We start from the raw sequence: 16,849 nt of genomic DNA, 5'->3' as shown, positions 1-16,849 counted from the left end.
CTGGCAATGCCCACCACCCACCCACCACCCTGTCCCACAAACAGCGGGGCCGGAGCCGGAGCCGTGCAGCAGCAGCAGGGGTTTATTGCTGGCACCGAGGGACCCATCCCCTGCCACCGGTGCTCCGGAGGTGCCGGTGCTCAGGGCTGGTCCCCGCCATCATCACCGGGGCCGAAGACGAAGTCGTGCATGGCCCGCACGTAGTCGGAGCCGTCGGGGCTGGCCAGCTTCAGGCGCACCAGGGGGGCAAAGAGCTGGGTGGTGGCACAGCGCAGGGGTGGGCAGGGGGTGCTGATGGCCTCCAGGAACACCTGGCACCGCACAGGGCTCAGCACCGGCCCCGAGCCCCCAACCCATCCCATATCCCCATCCCATCCCATGTCCCCATCCCATATCCCTATCTTATCCCATATCCCCATCCCATCCCATATCCCCATCCTGTCCCATCCCATCCCATATCCCCATCCCATCCCATCTCCTCATCCTGTCCCATCCCATCCCATATCCCCATCCCATCCCGTCCCATCCCATCCCATATCCCAATCCCATCCCATCCCCGTCCCACCTGCAGCACCTCCTCCACCTCCTGGCCCGCGTCGCGGAAGAGGCCGTGGCAGTGCCGCAGGTAGCGGCGGTAGAGGCTCCGCGTGTCGTGGTCCAGCCCCTGCAGCTCGCTGCCCTCGGGGTCCGCTCGCTGCAGGTTCTGCAGGAAGCCCGTGTTGACCGGCCCGCACTCCACCAGCGTCACGCTGCGGGAAGGAGCAGCCCCACAGGGGGGGAGCCGTCAGCCCCCAGCCCCAAGCTTCGCGCCCCTTCCCCTCACCGCCGCCGGCACTCACTGGATGTTGAAGGGCCGCAGGACGATGGCCAGGCTCTCGCACAGCCCCTCCACGGCGAATTTGCTGGCGCAGTACACGGAATTGAAGGGCACCCCTTGGGGCAGAGCGGTGCTTTGAGAGCTGGGCTCCCCCCCCCCAAGCCAGCACAGCTCACACCCCCCCCCCATGCAGCGCCCACCTTGCAGCCCCCCGACGCTGCCGGTGACCAGGATCCTGCCGGCCCTGCGGCGCTTCATGGCGGGCAGGAAGGCCTGGATGGTGCGGATGGCCCCGAAGAGGTTCACCTCGAACACCGTCCTCATGGCCTGCTCGGAGCACGTCTCCAGGGGGCCCATCAGGCCCACCCCCGCGTTGCACACTGCCGGGGCACGGCCCCCGTCAGCCAGGCACCCCCAGCACCGGGGTGGCAGATCAGGGACGGGGACACGGGCACCAAACCCCCTCCCTCCTCCCTACACCCCCAACCCCATCCTTAGGGCTGCAGCACCCCCCGGCCCCACGCAGGACCACCGTGGCTCATCCTATTATTTGGCACCCGGTCCCAGCTGATGCCCAGGGGGGGCGGTGGGAACCGTACCCAGCACGTCCAGCCGCTGCCCCTGCACCCGCTGCGCCGCGGCAGCCAGCGAGCGCGGGTCGGTGACGTCCAACTGCAGCAGCTCCAGCGTTTCGGGGCAGCTGCCCCCAAACCTCTCCCGCAGCCGCTCGCTCTTGGCCAGGTCGCGCATGGTGGCGAACACTGGGGGAGAAAACGGGGCCGCGGGGCAGCGCTGCCGCCCCAGGGACCGGCGGGGGGAGAACCCCTCGGTGCCGGGACCCCCTCGGTGCCAGGATCCCTGTGGTGCCAGGACCCCCTATGGCACAGCGTCGCCCCTTTACCTTTGAACCTGCGAGCAGAATCGGCTGCCAGGCGGGCGGCCAGCCCCAGCCCGATGCCCGAGGAGCAGCCGGTGATCAGCACCGTGGTTTGCTCCATGGGCACCGCGGCAATGCCGGGCCCCTGGGGGGCTGCGCTGTTTAAAAGGGCCGGGCAGGGGGCCCATCCCTCCCTCCTTCCCTCCGTGTTTTGTCTCTCTGCTTATCTCAAGGCCCCTCCACCTGCCTCCCTCTGCCTTGATGCTGGTTCAGCTGCCGAGATAAAGACCCCGCGGCAGAGCCAGGGAGGAGGCACGGGGGGCACGAGGGGAAGGCAGCCCCGGAGCTCCACACCAGCCGGGGACAGCCCCGAGCAGCAGCCCCGCAGCTGACCGTGCTTTTTTCCTCCTCGGGGAAAAAAAAAATCTCATCTGCGAGCTGCTCCCTTGCCAAAATTCAAATAAATTGCAGGCTGGGGAGAAGCGGAGGAGCCCGACAGCACTCAGTGTCCAAGCCTTTAATAGCTCTGCAGGTTTCAGCCCCCACCCTGCCTGGGGCCAGAGTGACCCACGGCCACGCAGCCTTGGCCCGAGCCCCAGCGAGGGGAGGAAAAGGCACAGAAAGAGCCCGGCCTGAGGAGCCCGGCCCCAGCATCACCGCAGAAATCTCTGCCAAGGCTCCTTCAGTGCCACAGGCACCAAGCACAGCAGGGGCTGCGCTGAGGCCGACGGCCCCACAAGGAGGGGAGCCGGGGGGGGCACGAGCCATGGGGCAAGGCTGGCTCCCTGCTGCTCAGCCAGGGGCAGGCGCTCGGTGGGGACGTGCCAGCCCCTCTGTCCATCTGTCCTCTGTCCGTCTGCACCGTCCCAGGTCCCACCGAGCAGCAGAGCGCTGCCTCCTTGCTCCGTGCCGTGGGGCGGCTCAGCTCCAGTGGGGCAGGCGTGGGGCAGCCAGGAGGGGCCGTCAGGGCTGAGCACGGTGCAGCAGCGGTCCCTGGGGCACAGCCAGCCCCACAGCTGCCTGCCAGCCCCCTCCGGGGCTCGTCCTGCCCATGCAGAGCACGCAGCCTGGTCCCAGCGGGGCTCTGCGCCTTCATTCCAGCACCGCCGGGACGCGGCGATCGGGGAGGGACGCGGCGATCAGGCGAGGAGCTGCAGGAGCCTCGACGCGTGAGGACGCGGGGTCTCTGCCCTCCCTCCTGGGGGAGGCTCCGAGAGGCATGGCCCCAAATCACGCTGGCCCAGCCTGGCTCCGCTTCATGGCCCCGGGGTAGTATTTGAGGAAAAGCTTCCTGGAGATCTCCAGCGTGTCGCCGACGGGCGCGGTAGGGTACCGCTTCTTGTTGTAGATGAAGCCCCTCTCCACCTGGAAGACGGCCTGGTTGAACTGCTCCTGGTGGAAGGGGCTGCCCGAGTTGAGGCTCTCCACCAGGAGAGAGACGAAGAGGCTCCAGCGCACGCCGTAATAATCCAGCACCAGCCCCCCCAGCTGCTTGTTGGCGTAATCCAGGATGTTCCCGCTCGGTCCCCAGAGCGTCAGCTGGTTGCGGGCGTTCATCTCGTACAGCTCGGCCTCCCGGTCGCTCGTGGCCGCGGCGCGGGCGCTCTCCAGCCAGCGGCCCAGGAGGAAGAGGCGGTGGCTGGAGAGGAGGCTGTCGAGCTCGGGCAGCAGGTCGTACACCAGCACCCCGCCGGCCGTCAGCAGCTCCGGCAGCGCGCGGCTCTGGAAAGCGCCGCGGATGCTCAGGTAGTAATCGGCCACCAGCTGCTGCACCGCCTGGCGGGTGACGTCCACCAGGTCGTAGCGGTAGGTGAGGCTGGAGCCCAGCGCGGCGCCGGCGCTCAGCAGCAGCCTCCAAGCCTCGTAGACGTCGCTGGCGTTGTACCAGAGCTGCGTGTCCATGTGCAGGGACGGGCGGCGCACCAGCGGGCTGCGGTTGTGGTTGACGCAGACGCCCGTGCAGTTGTAGGCGCTGCGGAGGAGCAGGCGCCAGGCGGAGGAGGCGGCGGCGTTGGCGGCGCCGTAGCGGCGCTGGGCGTAGCGGGACACCCAGGCGGGGAGGTCGAGGGGCTCGTGGTGCCAGCCCAGCTCGTTCATCAGCTCGTACACCACGTCGTTCTGCTCGATGCCCTCGGGCGCCAGCCCGGTGCCCACCATGGTGGAGTTGGGGAAGCGGCGAGCCTCGAAGGGGCCGCGGTTGATGGACTCCACGGTGCCGAAGAGGCCGTGGTTGCCGCCGAAGTTGTGCAGCATGCACCAGATGAAGGGCTGCCCGTAGAAGGACTCCGTCCACGGGTAGACGGGCTTGGACTCGGCAAAGAGGTCGAGGACGATCATCCTGCCCAGGGGCACGCCGTGCAGCAGCGCCCGCACCTGCGCCGGCTGCCAGAAGTCCGGCTGGTGCTGGAAGAGCCAGCCCTGCATCAGCCACAGCGCCTCGGGGTCGGCTGGGGACGGAGACACGGGGTGAGGCACGGGGAGCACCCCCGGACCCCACCGCCACCCTCTTCCGCGGTGCCACCAGGCGGCCCCGGCCCCGACCCACCTCCCGTCATCGACCTGAAGACGGCGTTGCTGACCCTCGAGAGATACGCGGGGTCGGAGGACAGCGGGCTCATCTCGTTGAAGGTGTCGGCGCTGTAGATGTGGTCGGTGCCGAACTCCTTGATCAGCTCCTTCAGGAAGAGGGTGCCGATCACCTGGAACATGGGGTCCTCGGGGTCCAGCAGGTAGGGGCAGGAGTAGGTGCAATTAAAGTGGCTCCAGCCCCCGAGGCGAGTGGCGTTCACACGTGGGAAGACCCTGAGCCGGAGGGCAGGGACGGGGATCAGGAGCAGGATGGGACCGCACGCTGCAGGGCAGCCCCCAGGGGCACCCGGTGCTCCCCAAAGGTGGGACCCGGAGCCGGGACCCGCCGGGCAGGGAGCTCAAGGACCTGTGGGGTCTGCGGGCACAGCCGCACGTACCGGAGAACCCCCTGCGGCACGTGGCCCGCGAAGGCCGGCAGCACCGTGATCATCCCCAGCGAGCGCATCCTCTCCACGACCCTGTACTGGGAGAGAGGAAGAGGAGGGAGGAAGAGGAGCGACGGGAGAGGAGCCCCGGGCCCTACGAGGGGTCTTTGGGCACCCGGGGAAAGGAGCCCGCACCCAGCACCACCCCAGCAGGGCGAAGCAGGACGAGACCCCCCCTGGTACCTGCAGGTAGAGCTGCTTGAGGTGCCAGGAGTGCGGCAGCGGCCCTGCCCAGCCGTGGAGGTTCCCCAGGCGGTTCCACGCCAGGAACGCCGGCCCCGTGAAGTAGGCGTCGATCTCCGACTGGTTCAGACCCAGGGACAGGTAGACCTGCGGGCAGCCCGGCCGTCAGCTCCCCCCCCCTTTCCCCGACGCCCACCACGGCCCCCTCCCCGGCCCCGGGGATACCCCACCCGCTGCCAGACGAGCTCCTGCCCCATGAAGGCCAGCGCCAGGTTGATGCCGCTCAGCGCCATCCAGTCGATCTCCCGCTCCCAGCGCGCCCAGTCCCACCAGGCGTAGGAGTAGCTCTGGGTGCAGACGTTCTGGTAGTAGCGGTACCTGGGGCACGACGATAGAAGGACCGGGGGTGGGTGGGGGGGCACCCCGCTGCCTCCCCCGTTACGTAAGGTTGAGCGCCTTTTGTCCCGGGCTAACGAGCTGTGAGCGGTGCCCGGCTCCGTGCCCGAGCTGGCACAGACCGTGGCACGGATGGCACCAGCGGAGCCCCCCCCGTACGGACGTCAGCAGCACCGGGCGGGGGGGGGGGAGCCGGGACACGAACAGAGCCCCCCGGGTGCCCCCGTACCCAGGGCGTTAACGGAGCCCCAAGGCCCCTGCACGCCGGCAGCACCCGGTGCGTTAAGGGAGCTCCGTGCATCGGTAGCGCTTGGGGAGCCCGGTGTGGTAACGGAGCCCCCGGTCCCCATCTTGCACCCCGTGCATTAACGCAGCCCCCGGTACCCCCCCCAAAACCAGCAGCACCGGGGAGCCCGGTGCATTAACGGAGCCCCCAGCACCCGGTGCATTAACGGAGCTGCTGATACCCCCACGGACCGGCAGCACCGGGGAGCCCGGTGTGTTAACGGAGCCCCCGGTGTCCCCCGTGCAACTTCAGCACCCAGGGCAGTAACGGAGCCCCCGTGCACCGGTAGCACCGGGGAGCCTGCTGCAGGAACGGAGCCCCCGAGACCCCCCAGCACCCGGTACATTACCGGGGTCCCCCCCCCGGTGTCCTTCTCACCGCCACCCCCGGGACCCCAGCGCACCGCCAGCCCCGTGCCCGCCCCGCCCCGCCCCGTCCCGTCCCGTCCCGGTGCTCGGTCCCGGTACCGGTTGGGGGTGGCCGCGCGGATCTCGGCCGGTACCCGCGGTAGGGGCTCGGGCAGGCGGAGCTGAGCCCCGGCCCACGAGAGGTGGCAGCCGCAGAAGTCCCGCAGGTAGCGGTAGAGCCCGGCGGCGGCCGCCACGCCGCTGGAACCGGTCACGGCCACGGCCACGGCGGCACCGGGAGGCGACAGCAGGCGGTAGGCGTCGGGGCCGCCCGCCGCCAGCCTCCCGTCCACCGACAGAGCCACGGCGGAGGCCGCCCGGGGGCCCAGGAGGCGCCGAGCCAGGGCCCGCACCGCCGCCTCCTGCCGCCGCTCCGGGACCGGGGCCGGGGCCCGAACCGGCACCGCCAGCAGCGCCGCCAGCGCCGCCACCCGCAGCGGCCCCGCCATGGTCCCGCTGCCTCGCCCTGAGCGACGTGCCGCTCCGCCAATCAGCGCCGAGGCCCCGCCCCTCAGCCGGCGGCGCGGCCAATGTGGAGGAAGGGGGTGGGGTGTGGCCGCGGGGTGGGGCGTGGTTATGGATAGTGGGCGTGGTCAGGCTGTTAGGCGTGGTGGTAGCGGTGGGCGTGGTCATTTGAACGGGCGTGGTCAGAGTGATAGACATGGTAGCGGGAGTGGGCGTGGTCACGGGGGTGGGAGTGGTCAGAGGGATTGGGCGAGGTCTAGTAGAGGGCGTGGTTACTTGAAGTGGGCGTGGTCACGGTGGTGGGAGGGGTCGGGGTACTGGGTGGTGGCAGTGGGCGTGGCCACGATAGGGCGTGGTCACAGCTGTGGGCGTGGTCACGGCGGTGAGGGCGGGCATTAGGTTTAGGCTTAGGGTCAGGTTTAGGCTTAGGGTTATTGTTAGGGTTAGTGTTAGGCGTTAGGGGTAGGGTGTGCATGGCTATGGTTATGGCTAGGATCAGGGTCAGGCTTAGGGTTATGTTTAGGGTTAGGGTTAGGTTTCAGGTTCAGGTTTATGGTTAGGGTTAAGGTTAGGGTTTGGTGTTAGCCCTAGGGCTAGGACTAGGGTTAGAGTAATTGTTAGGGTTAATGTTAGGGTTAGGGTCAATGTTAGGGTTAGGGTAAGGGTTAGTGTTAGGGTGAGGTTCAGCGTTAGGTTTAGGGCTGGGGTTAGGGTTAGGTTTCAGGTTAGAGTTAGGTTTAGGGTTAGGTTTAGGCTGACGTTTAGTTTTAGAATTACAGTTACGGTTACTGGTGTTTGAAAAGAGAATGCGCAGAGTCCCGTTACGTGTGGGACTGCGTAAAATCTCCCCCAGGGCGTTCAGGTGAACCCAAAGGCTTCCATTGGGAGCACTTTTTTATGGGAGAAAGTGGCGCCCTACGTGTTCTCTAGGCTCCTATTTAGGGTTGGGCTCAGTGCTCCTCACAGGGAGGAACCCACCAGAAGATATGCGGCCCCACCAGAGGATATGACCCCAAAACTGGCCACACTGGGGAGACACAGCCCCAAAAAGATCCCCACCAGGTGGATACCACCCCCGAAACAGCCCCACAAAAATGAAAAATCCCCCCAAAGAACCCCAAAAATGGCCCCTGCAGGGCTTCTTCTGCTACCACTCCCCAGAAATCAGGGGCACCTGGCAACTGCTCTTGTAGCAGCTCCTGAGGCAAAGAAAAAGAAGCCAAGGGCCGAGGAGGAGGTGACGGAGCTGACCCCAACGCTGCCAAGCACCGGCCCCAGCCCAGCCAAAGGATGAGAGGAGGCTGGGGAGCAGCCAGGGGGTGAGTGGCTCCCAGGGAGCTCTGGGGATTGATTCCAAGATGAAACAAGAACTGGATTTTAAACTGTTGAGTGCACGTGTAATACACAGACTCGGTGGTTTGGTATCACCCAGCAATCCTAGAGGTTTGTGACAGGCTCTTTACTTCAGATCCCAAAGTAGGCTGACATTTTATCAGGTGACAGCTTGTCCTTGCAAGGCCAAACCAAAGATTTAGGCTAGTATAAAATTAATAAAGCCCCCACCTTACCCATGCCTCCTTAATTCAAGACAGTCTAAGCATCTGTACGGCCAACACTTTCAGGCAAGCAGATTTAGACAAAAAGAAGCACATACACGGGAGTTTCCCTGAAGAGGTAAGTTGTTTGCTGCACAAATGTGATCTGTATCAGTTTTTATGGCTTAGAAAAAGCAATGGGAAAGCTCAGTGACTCGGAAAGGGCTGGAAGGCTCAGGCCATCCAGCTTACACGTCTCTCCCCTATGGGTTGCTGGTTTGTTTAAGTGCCCACAGCAGGTAAAAGCTCTTCAGTCCCTTGCGGATGGAGCTGGCGTCCTCTGTTCGATTCCTACTGGCAGGTTCTAAGCTATACAAAGCTGTGAAAGAGGCCCAGAACAAAAGTGGCTGAGCAGGCCAGCTCCGCTTCTTCCCTCCTCCAGAAAACCTCTCCCTAGTTGTTCCCTAAGAGGCAGTGTCAGGGGAAATGTAGTATTGCTACTGTCCATGCCGGATGTGTTTGGGGATAACACAGGGGATTTTTAGTAAATTGTTAGTCCGGTATTTTAAGAAAGCAACACAAGAACAGCTGCCACACGTCGATGTTCTTTGCAGGACTCTAGTCATCACAGTAGATGTCTTATTGCCATTATGTCTCTTACAAAATAGCATCACTAGAAAGCTTGAGCTGGAGATGAGTGGTCATTACAAGTACAAACAGTTGTGGCCGTACACCACCACGTCCACAAGGGGAGCAAGGTGTTCGTTTCTACCCAGAGCTGGATATTGCTGGGAGAGAAGAATCGGGATTTCTGTGCACTTTTGAGGAGCAGGAAAGGGTTGTCTTAAAGACAGAACAGCATTAAGTCCTAGACACTAAGTCTGAGGGGAAACCAGTCCCATTCACCTTGTTGTGTATCAGCCCCGGAAGGTCGGCTTCCAGATTGTTCTCAGTGACGCTAATTCAGTCTGATTTGTGGTCTCTTGGCTGCAGACACCAGATTTATTGTCTTAGGTGAGGAAATTTGGAGCAAGCAGCATCCTGGCAGACAATGCAGGGCAACGCATGGGTGATTGTGGAGCCATCACATCAACACCTTTTCCCTATGAATTACCAGGGTGGTTTATTTTAAAATCCAAGCGAGGCTACAGAGTCACGGCTCACAGCGGTGCTCCCAGCCAGGACTGGTTGTCGTATCACTCGTACTCACACGGGAGACAATCTAGATAACTGTGCAATGCTTCTTCCTTCCAGGATTCCCCTCCACGACGCACGTCAGAAAACCAGAAAGGAGGTGATGCGATTGCTTACTGGCCCCGTGAGCCAGCAGGATCCAGCTGGTTCAGCTCAGACTGATCCAGCAGTTCAAAGTCATCCCCTTCCGCGTCAGTGTCCAAGTCCGAGCTGGCCGTTCTGAGGTAAGTCTTTGCACCTCTCTGGGGATTGTTGCTGTGCGAAGAGCCCGGCTGAGCGGCTCCCGACAGCGCAAGCTGGATCATCCCCCTGGTGACAAACCCAGCTATGTTGTTAGTGAGATTCTGTACAGATGGCAGCGCGCCGGCTTCTTCCTGGTAATAAGGGAAGTGCAACTCTTCCGTTCCTTGCGGGCGGTAAGCCAGACTTGGGATCCCAATGCTGGTGTCATCTTCATCATCTAGGCCAGTCGCTTCTGGGTTGATGGAAGGGAAGTCAGGGAGATCCCTGGCAAAAGATTCTTCCGGGTCACTGTGACCATCCAGGTCTAGAAGAGGAGAGAGTATTTTAAATACGCAGCACATGCCAAACACCCTGAAGGCAAGAACAGCACAGCACTCAAAATCTGGGCCATTACCTCACCAAGACAGACGGTCTCCTATCACCTCTGCATCACGCTGTCTTTAATCTCCCCCTCACATAGCTATTCTGGGTGCCTGCTTACCTCCCAGCTCACTCTCAAGGAATGCAGGTGCTGAACGAGAGGAAACTACCCTCTCGCTCAGTCAGCAGATAAGCAGAGGGTACAGAAGGGTCTTGGACAGGACGAGCCGGTTGTGCCTACACTATAATGACATGACCAGAGGGACAGGCCGGTCACGGTGACAGAGGCTGTGCTGCAACACACATCCCTGCGGTCAAGGACTGGCAGAGCTGGATCTGCCTTTGAAGAGCAGCTGAAATTGCTCTACCAAAGCACCACAGGAATTAAGGAGGAAGCTCTGCGCTGAAAAAACAGGTAGTTTCATCTCGTCTTGGCCAGCAACAGACATCAAACAGCCAGACCTCAGGGACAGAAGGGAACGCACGGCCTCCCTCCAACCTGTCGCACCGGTGCCTGCTCAGCATTCCACACCCCTGAGGAGCTGCCAGTTTCCTCTCACCTTCTGATCCCTCTGTCAATGGAGTCTGGCCCCTTGAGAGGTTAAACATCCCGTTCTCAGTGTAGGAAACCTCAGCATCTGAATGCTCCGAGTCAGAGATGGTTAGTTCCTTGGCAACCACGGAGTCATCCAGCTTTGAAACAGGAGATACATTAGAAAATATTAAATACTGGAAAGCTAATTCCTCTGCCATCATCCAGTGGCTGCCAGTTAAACCCAGTCCTCATGGCAGGCTGGTATCTGAGGCTCGTTTCATGTTACTGCCTAGCCTAGGAGCTGGTACAAGCAGTTCTGGACACCCACAGTACCCAGTACGTTCATGTACAGTTCACTACCTTGGGACAGAAAGCAGCAAGCTCCTCTTCACTGTCACTCCCATCATCTGTGCCCTCCTGATTAAGGGATCGGTGACGCACTGTCAGAAACCAGAGTCAAAGCTTATTATTGCTGTTAGGACAGAGATCTTACACCAAGAAAAAAAAAATATTTGGCAGGCTTGGACATAACACAGCATGTTTGGTTCCTCAACAGAGCAATGGGGTCATTTCTGACTTGGGCTGCTGCAGATCTTTTGCTGCTGCAGATCTTTTGCTGAGATGAACATGCTTAGCAGCAACCTCGCACTGAAAAGACGAAGGACTCGGTACAACTGCAACCCAGAACACACGGTTCTGACAGCTGAGAACTGACACAGCTCAGCACCATGAAGAGCTCACACCATGCACTCCCTGGCAGACTCCTGTGGAGGCAGAGCTGCCTCGTTTCGTCCCCAAAAGTACTTGCAAGTATTTGCCAAGGGAACTGGAGTGACTGCCACGCGAGACGTGCAGGGCTATCCCACTCCACGAGCAGAGGCTTGGTTTACAGATGGGTTCAGGTACGAAGTATCAGTGTCTGAAGGGCCAGAAACACCCTGTAGAAACTTACGCTGCTTCTCCCGCTGCTTTGATATCATGTAGCCTCGCACACTGAAATCCAGCCGCTGCAGAGCTGGCTCCAGCTTCAGGTACATGCGGTGCCCCAGCCTGTGGTAGACAGCCAGGGGCCACAGCAGGACGAAGAGCACTGAGGGAAGAGGGAAGGCTGATGAGAAGTTTGCACGGTGTGCTACCTGGCAAACAGCTTGCCCGTGTTGTGATGCAGTGTCACACACATCCAGAATGCAAGATCTGGGCACTGAAGGTGATGCTGCTTTAGAGTTGGTGCAATCACCTCTGCCAAGGTAACAAAACGGAGAGGCTGACCTTTCAGTGCTCAGATCCATCGTTACTAACCACTCAGACAGGTTGTGTCCGCACCAGAGACCTTAGAGCCCTGGACAGGAACCACCACATTCTAGGCAGAACACATTACTTTAAATTTTACAGCCATTAACATGACCCTTCCTTTGGAGCAGGAACGGTTGCTGCTCTCTTTGGAGCAGAGCCTGACTCCTCAGACAATCAGATCCTACTCGTTTCTATCCCTTTTTCATTTTCAAGTCTGTATTTGGCATAGGGATCTTCTACTTACACAGCAAGTATGAGAGCAGGAGTCCAGGGATATACCGGCCCAGAACAGCCAGGAAAGTAAAAACTCCACAGACTAGAAGGCAAAACTGAAGACATGGGAGACGGTGAGTTTCCAGGGTTAAGCAATGGAATCACTCACTTCTTGACCATCTTGCTCCCTGCAGAATTCTAGCTAAAGTTGTAATTTAACAACAGCCAAGCCTTCCTAGCGCTACCCCATTCCAGGACTAGAACAGATTCAGGAAGTGTCTGCCTTCACAGCCACAGGCAGCACAGCAGTTTCTTGCTTCAGATTATAGGGAGCTTCCCAAAGCAGGTATGCTAAAAGCGAGGAAGAGACTGAAAGAGAGAGAACTCTTTCACAGTGAAGAACACAAATGCAGTTACAGGTTCCTCTTTGCGTAAGCCTCAAAAACAAGAGCAACAAAAAAAATTGACACTTTTTCTGCCTACTAAAATCCACTGGCGGTGATGCATTTGACAGACACTTAAAAAACTAGAAAGCTACAGAAGGAGCAGCTCTATTGCCACCTCACTAATGCAATCAACGTGCCAACGCTTGTTTTCTCCTCCCTCCTCCACATGATTATTCTGCCTGTGCTTTCTATTCCTCTGCACCACTTCACAGCCATGCCAAGCTGGGAGACTTCCCATGGTAACCTCCCCTGTTTGGAACGCGTTCAGCCAGCGCTGGATGCCATCACAAAAGGATACCAGCAGAGGCTGGACAACCATGCCATCTGCTAACGCCTGCACATTCTCACCTTGCCAGGGCTTTGCCTCTTGAAAACGAAGAGATTGTTGAAGAAGTTGGTCCAGGTCACCCATCCTTCAGCCAAATGGTGACAAAGTTCGGGCACCCCGAGCAGCCGAGGGTGGACATATCCCCAGCTGCAGTGAATGGAAAAAAAATCAGCAACAGACATTAATTACTGCATCAGATTCAGTGCAGACATCCCTTGTGACAAGCGCTTGTCACCACACCACTTTCTCCTCTCACCCAGCTGCTCAGCTCTAGAGAGGAGCCTCAGCCTGCCTCTCAGAGCAGCGCCTTGCCAAGAGCAGCGCTCTGCATCCCCTTCTGCAGGCGTCTCCGTTCTCCCACAGCAGCTAAGGAGCAGTGATGTGAGTCACTCAGCCTCTTGTTGTCTTAGACTAGAGCTTCCACGCTACTGGAAGGGAAGGGGCCCGGCAGAAGCAAATCAAGTGAAGCCATTTGCTTTCTCTGCATCGATTTGGTCAACAGCAACCCCCAAAAATTCAGCATGAAGCTTCCAGGCAGCCTTGTACCTTATTACTTAATAGATTCTGTTACTTGGGAGGTATTATCTTTGGCAGGTTCTATTAGTGCTTCTTAACTGCTGGTCACAGGAACCTGAAGCTTAGGAACAGCAATTCCTTTTGTATTTGGGCCTCTTGCAGTAAACAAACAAACTTCTCTGGCAACAGCTCAAGTGATTTAATCAAGAGCTGAGCATCCAAGCATGGCCGGGCAGCACAAGCAGGCAGAAAGGTGTGCCCAGAGAGAGGAAGGTGTTATTAGGAAGGCAACACCCAAACATTTCTCAACCCACTGTTATTAAAGCTGCAGTCAGGTCAGAACTATGCAGGAACAGCTTCTGGGAAATGCCTCTTTAAAACGTTCCAGATCTAGTCTCAGAAGATTTCTTTCTTTCCAACAAAAGCCCCGGTTGTTTTCCTACTACTGGAGACCCACACAAAAGGAATTGGTTTTCAGGCAGCACCTCCAACCCGGGGGTGCAAGTGGAAGTGGCGGTGGAAGTTTTACAACACTCAAGCAAGCATTAACTGCCAGGCAGTCTGAAGGCAGAGATTAAATATAACATAATGGCTTGGGCAAGTCAAAAACCTGTCACAACAGCACGACGGAGGGCTCCATCCTCACTGCATTAAGCAGCTCCCTGCTCCCCTTCCTTCCTCTCTAAGAAGCCAACATTCCAAGCACGTGCAGGTACCAATTACACGGGAGCACAGCAAAGCACCAAAGAGCAGAGGATTCAATTAGTTTCCTACCTCTCATTGTCTAAGTCGCCAGGTCTTGCCACTAAAATATTAAGAACAGACACGACATTAGTTGCAAGGAATTTGCCATAAGAATGCTTAGCTCTTGGGGTTTAAGTAAAGCTTTAATGAGTTGGGAGGTGCCTGGAAAAGACATTAACTATTAAGAACCAGAGACGCATCACTCCCTAACACATTCTGAATTTGTACAGTGACGGTACAAGACTGCAAGAGAGCCTCCTTGCTGCTCCTCACACTGGTTGGACAGCATCTGGAAGGCTGCTCTGGTTGCAGTAAGAGGTATTTGCAAAAAAAAAAGTTCCACTTTTATCTCCCTCCCTTCCCCTGCACACACCCAGAAGGTGAAGGACAAACAGTTTGCTTATTCGGAGCCATCGGATTTACGCCTTTTGATATTTTTTCACCCAGACCAGGACTTGAAAAGTGAGCCAGGGATGCACCAGTTCTCCTGATGAGTTTAAATCAAGATTATGCAGGAGCCGGGCAGAAAACTCTCCCCACTTCCCTCACCAGTAAGAACACTTTGGTTATAAAGCCTGCAGAAAGCTGATGGCAGGAACCGAGCGAAGCTTTAATGTCTTCCAAAGAACTACCCAGAACACAGGCTGAGGCACAAAAGCTGGGGCAGAACCTGCTCATTAGTTACAGAACTCTCTCTGGGAGCATGGAAACCACATGCACTGCTTCAAAGGTCATCTGACCGTGCAAAAGCAACAAAATCCTGCTCGGATTGGTATTATTCATGAGCACACTAATATTACAAATGAGAAAAAGAGCTGCTTTGTTCCCTGAAAGCTTAAGACTAATTTAATTAACAGCCGTTAAGATGCCTCTCCTTTTAATGAATTTTCTACTTTGTAGGCAAGGCTGGGACTCATCTCTGTCTTAAACCTTGAAGCTGATTTATTACCGAATCCGAGGAGAAATCCAGACGTATTCCATAAACGCTTGCTTTTATATTGGATTTTTGAAATTTTAATTTCTTGCTCCTGTACTGAATGCTTAGAAGATGAATTACTGCTTCAAAACCTGCCCTAACTCACACACCAGCTGTTTCAAACATTACCATTTAGTGAAATGCTCTCTTTATTCTAGAGTTCTTCTCTTAGCAGATTATTCTGTACAACACAGGTTGCGGAGATCATTTCCTTGTAACTCAAGGATAGTTTGTGCTTCACTAAAATTAGACAGAGATGACAAAAGCCCCAACCGGTGAATATTCCAACACGCCATAAAACCACACCTGACGAGCAAACAAGAGCCTGGGGTGACATCCCACAAGCAGAAGCGTCACAAACAAGCAGGCTACTTCATGACGTGTTAAAAGATCTCAAGTCTCTACAAAGCAGAATGGAAGGGAAACTCAGAAGGTTACGAGACACTGGCAGAAAAAACTCTTATTATTTACAGGGGTTAGGGCTTCCCAGAGCAACTCCAGGAAGAACGTGCCTACAGCATTCTTGCCTGCTTCTGGATTCACACCAGAAAAAAGCCCTGGATTTTACCTCTTGAACTCCAAACGCTGCACACTCTAGATCTAAAAACAGTACTTAACGTTCTGATATTAACTTAAACGTTGCAACTTACCTCCAATTTCAGGCCAGATTTTGTTCTTCCACTTATCTATACAAACTACTACAATAAGAGTAAACGCAACCAGGAACACCAATCGAAGAGAAGTCAGAGCAAAGAACCTACAGGGAGGAAACAAACAGATAAATAACCAGCACGATCTGCCTGACACAGACGAAAGGAGGCACAAACCACCCTCAAAACCTGGTTACAGCTACAGCAAGAGAACAGAAAGCAAGCAGTAATCAGTCAGCAATCAGCCTGCCTGCACTGCCTGGGCCAGGAGCTTATCTCGCAGCCGCCTTGAGAAGGTTTTATAGTATCTGTTTGTGTCATTTCTAGCACAACCACCCTCGTTTACAGCTCACTGGCCAGAGGCGAGCAGAACCTCCTGCCCTTCCCCTGCTGTTCACCCACCAGCTCAGTTCCTGCTGCCTGTTTTGGTGCTGTTATGAGAGGGACAAAGCTAAAGCAGAGCTCAGCGCTTCCAGCGCTTGTTGGACGCAGCAACAGGTCACCAAGTCAATCTGCTTGCCCAGCAGCTCAGCCCGCAGCCCAAACCCCAAAGCGTGACCGGGAAGGGCTCTGAGGAGAAGGCAGCGCTCAGCAAACCCCGCGAGGGGCAGGAACGGGGGGCACAGAGCAAAACCCCTACAGCACCGAGGGGCTCTGCTGGGGGTTTGGGGGGCAATGCCTGAGGCTTTGGGGGCTCTACACAGGGTTTTGTGGCCCTGTCCAGGGTTTTGTGGCCCTACCCGGGGTTCGGGGGCCCTGCCCGGGGTTTCAGGGGCAAAGCCCGTGGTTTTGGGGCCCTGCCCGGGGTTCGGGGGCAATTCCCGAGGTTTTGGGGGCTCTACACAGGGTTTTGGGGCCCTGCCCGGGGTTTCGGGGCCCTGCCCCCCCCACGCCATTCCCCCCAGGGCTCGGTGCCAGGCCCCACAGGCACCAAATCACCTCAGCTCCCCCCCCCCCAGGCTCTCCCGGTCCCGTCAGTGCCCAGCAGGGCCCGGACCCTCCCCCCCGGAGCCTCCTCAGCCCGGTGCGGCCCTGCCCGTCCCCGTCCCCGTCCCCGTCCCCTCCGCTCCCCGGGGGGCGCTCACCAGAAGAGGCCGTGCGCCGCCACCCACCACAGGGCGCTGCGGCCCGGCCGCTCCCACACGAGCGCTGCCTGCAGGGCTCCCAGCAGCGGCTCGTAGGGCCCCAGGCGGCCCCGCAGCGCCGCGCTCAGCTCCTCCACCCGCCGCCGCCGCTCGCCGGCCCCGCCGGGCCGCGCCGCCATGGCTCCCTCACGGCATCAACATCCGGCCGCCGCCAACATGGCGGCCGCCAGGGCGAAGGGGCCGGCGCCGCGCTGGGCGCCGCCATCTTGGCGCAGGCGCGGTGGAG

The 16,849-nt window shown here is 58.5% G+C and overlaps 3 protein-coding genes across 3 annotated transcripts; all 3 read right to left on the bottom strand.

Moving 5' to 3' along the window:
- Positions 1–140: 140 nt before the first annotated feature.
- HSD17B1 (hydroxysteroid 17-beta dehydrogenase 1) lies at positions 141–1,918 on the bottom strand (the record flags this gene model as incomplete). Its single annotated transcript, XM_082779264.1, has 6 exons — positions 1,719–1,918; positions 1,417–1,578; positions 1,018–1,197; positions 840–933; positions 566–749; positions 141–311 (listed from the first exon to the last, which is right to left on the bottom strand). Exons 1-6 carry the CDS (start codon positions 1,813–1,815, stop codon positions 141–143), a joined length of 888 nt encoding a protein of 295 aa, XP_082635390.1. The 5' UTR covers positions 1,816–1,918.
- Positions 1,919–2,185: 267 nt separating this feature from the next.
- NAGLU (N-acetyl-alpha-glucosaminidase) lies at positions 2,186–6,429 on the bottom strand (the record flags this gene model as incomplete). The annotated part of the gene is made up of 6 exons (XM_082779000.1): positions 2,186–4,141; positions 4,240–4,496; positions 4,661–4,746; positions 4,892–5,038; positions 5,122–5,269; positions 6,041–6,429. The coding sequence occupies 6 exons, from the start codon at positions 6,427–6,429 to the stop codon at positions 2,925–2,927; spliced, it is 2,244 nt and encodes a 747-aa protein (XP_082635126.1). The 3' UTR covers positions 2,186–2,924.
- A 1,434-nt stretch (positions 6,430–7,863) lies between these two features.
- RETREG3 (reticulophagy regulator family member 3) lies at positions 7,864–16,833 on the bottom strand. Its single transcript, XM_082779335.1, has 9 exons — positions 16,564–16,833; positions 15,479–15,585; positions 13,883–13,913; positions 12,613–12,739; positions 11,850–11,934; positions 11,265–11,402; positions 10,673–10,752; positions 10,338–10,470; positions 7,864–9,721 (listed from the first exon to the last, which is right to left on the bottom strand). The coding sequence occupies exons 1-9, from the start codon at positions 16,740–16,742 to the stop codon at positions 9,288–9,290; spliced, it is 1,314 nt and encodes a 437-aa protein (XP_082635461.1). The 5' UTR covers positions 16,743–16,833; the 3' UTR covers positions 7,864–9,287.
- Between the last annotated feature and the right edge of the window lie 16 nt (positions 16,834–16,849).

Source organism: Aythya marila (genome assembly GCF_965140915.1).
Source record: "Aythya marila genome assembly, chromosome: 25".
Classification (NCBI taxonomy): domain Eukaryota; kingdom Metazoa; phylum Chordata; class Aves; order Anseriformes; family Anatidae; genus Aythya; species Aythya marila.
Note: the sequence above shows the minus strand (reverse complement) of the source record. Positions and strands in the feature narration are given on the sequence as shown.

What these genes read in the sequence shown, in the direction of transcription:
- RETREG3 (XM_082779335.1), bottom strand. Translation starts at nt 16,742, where the DNA reads ATGGCGGCGCGGCCCGGCGGGGCCGGCGAGCGGCGGCGGCGGGTGGAG. An exon ending in AGAGGCAAAGCCCTGGCAAG is followed by an intron (nt 11,935 to 12,612) that starts GTGAGAATGTGC and finishes CCATGTCTTCAG; the next exon opens with TTTTGCCTTCTAGTCTGTGG. An exon ending in AAAGCAGCGGGAGAAGCAGC is followed by an intron (nt 10,753 to 11,264) that starts GTAAGTTTCTAC and finishes GGTTTCTGACAG; the next exon opens with TGCGTCACCGATCCCTTAAT.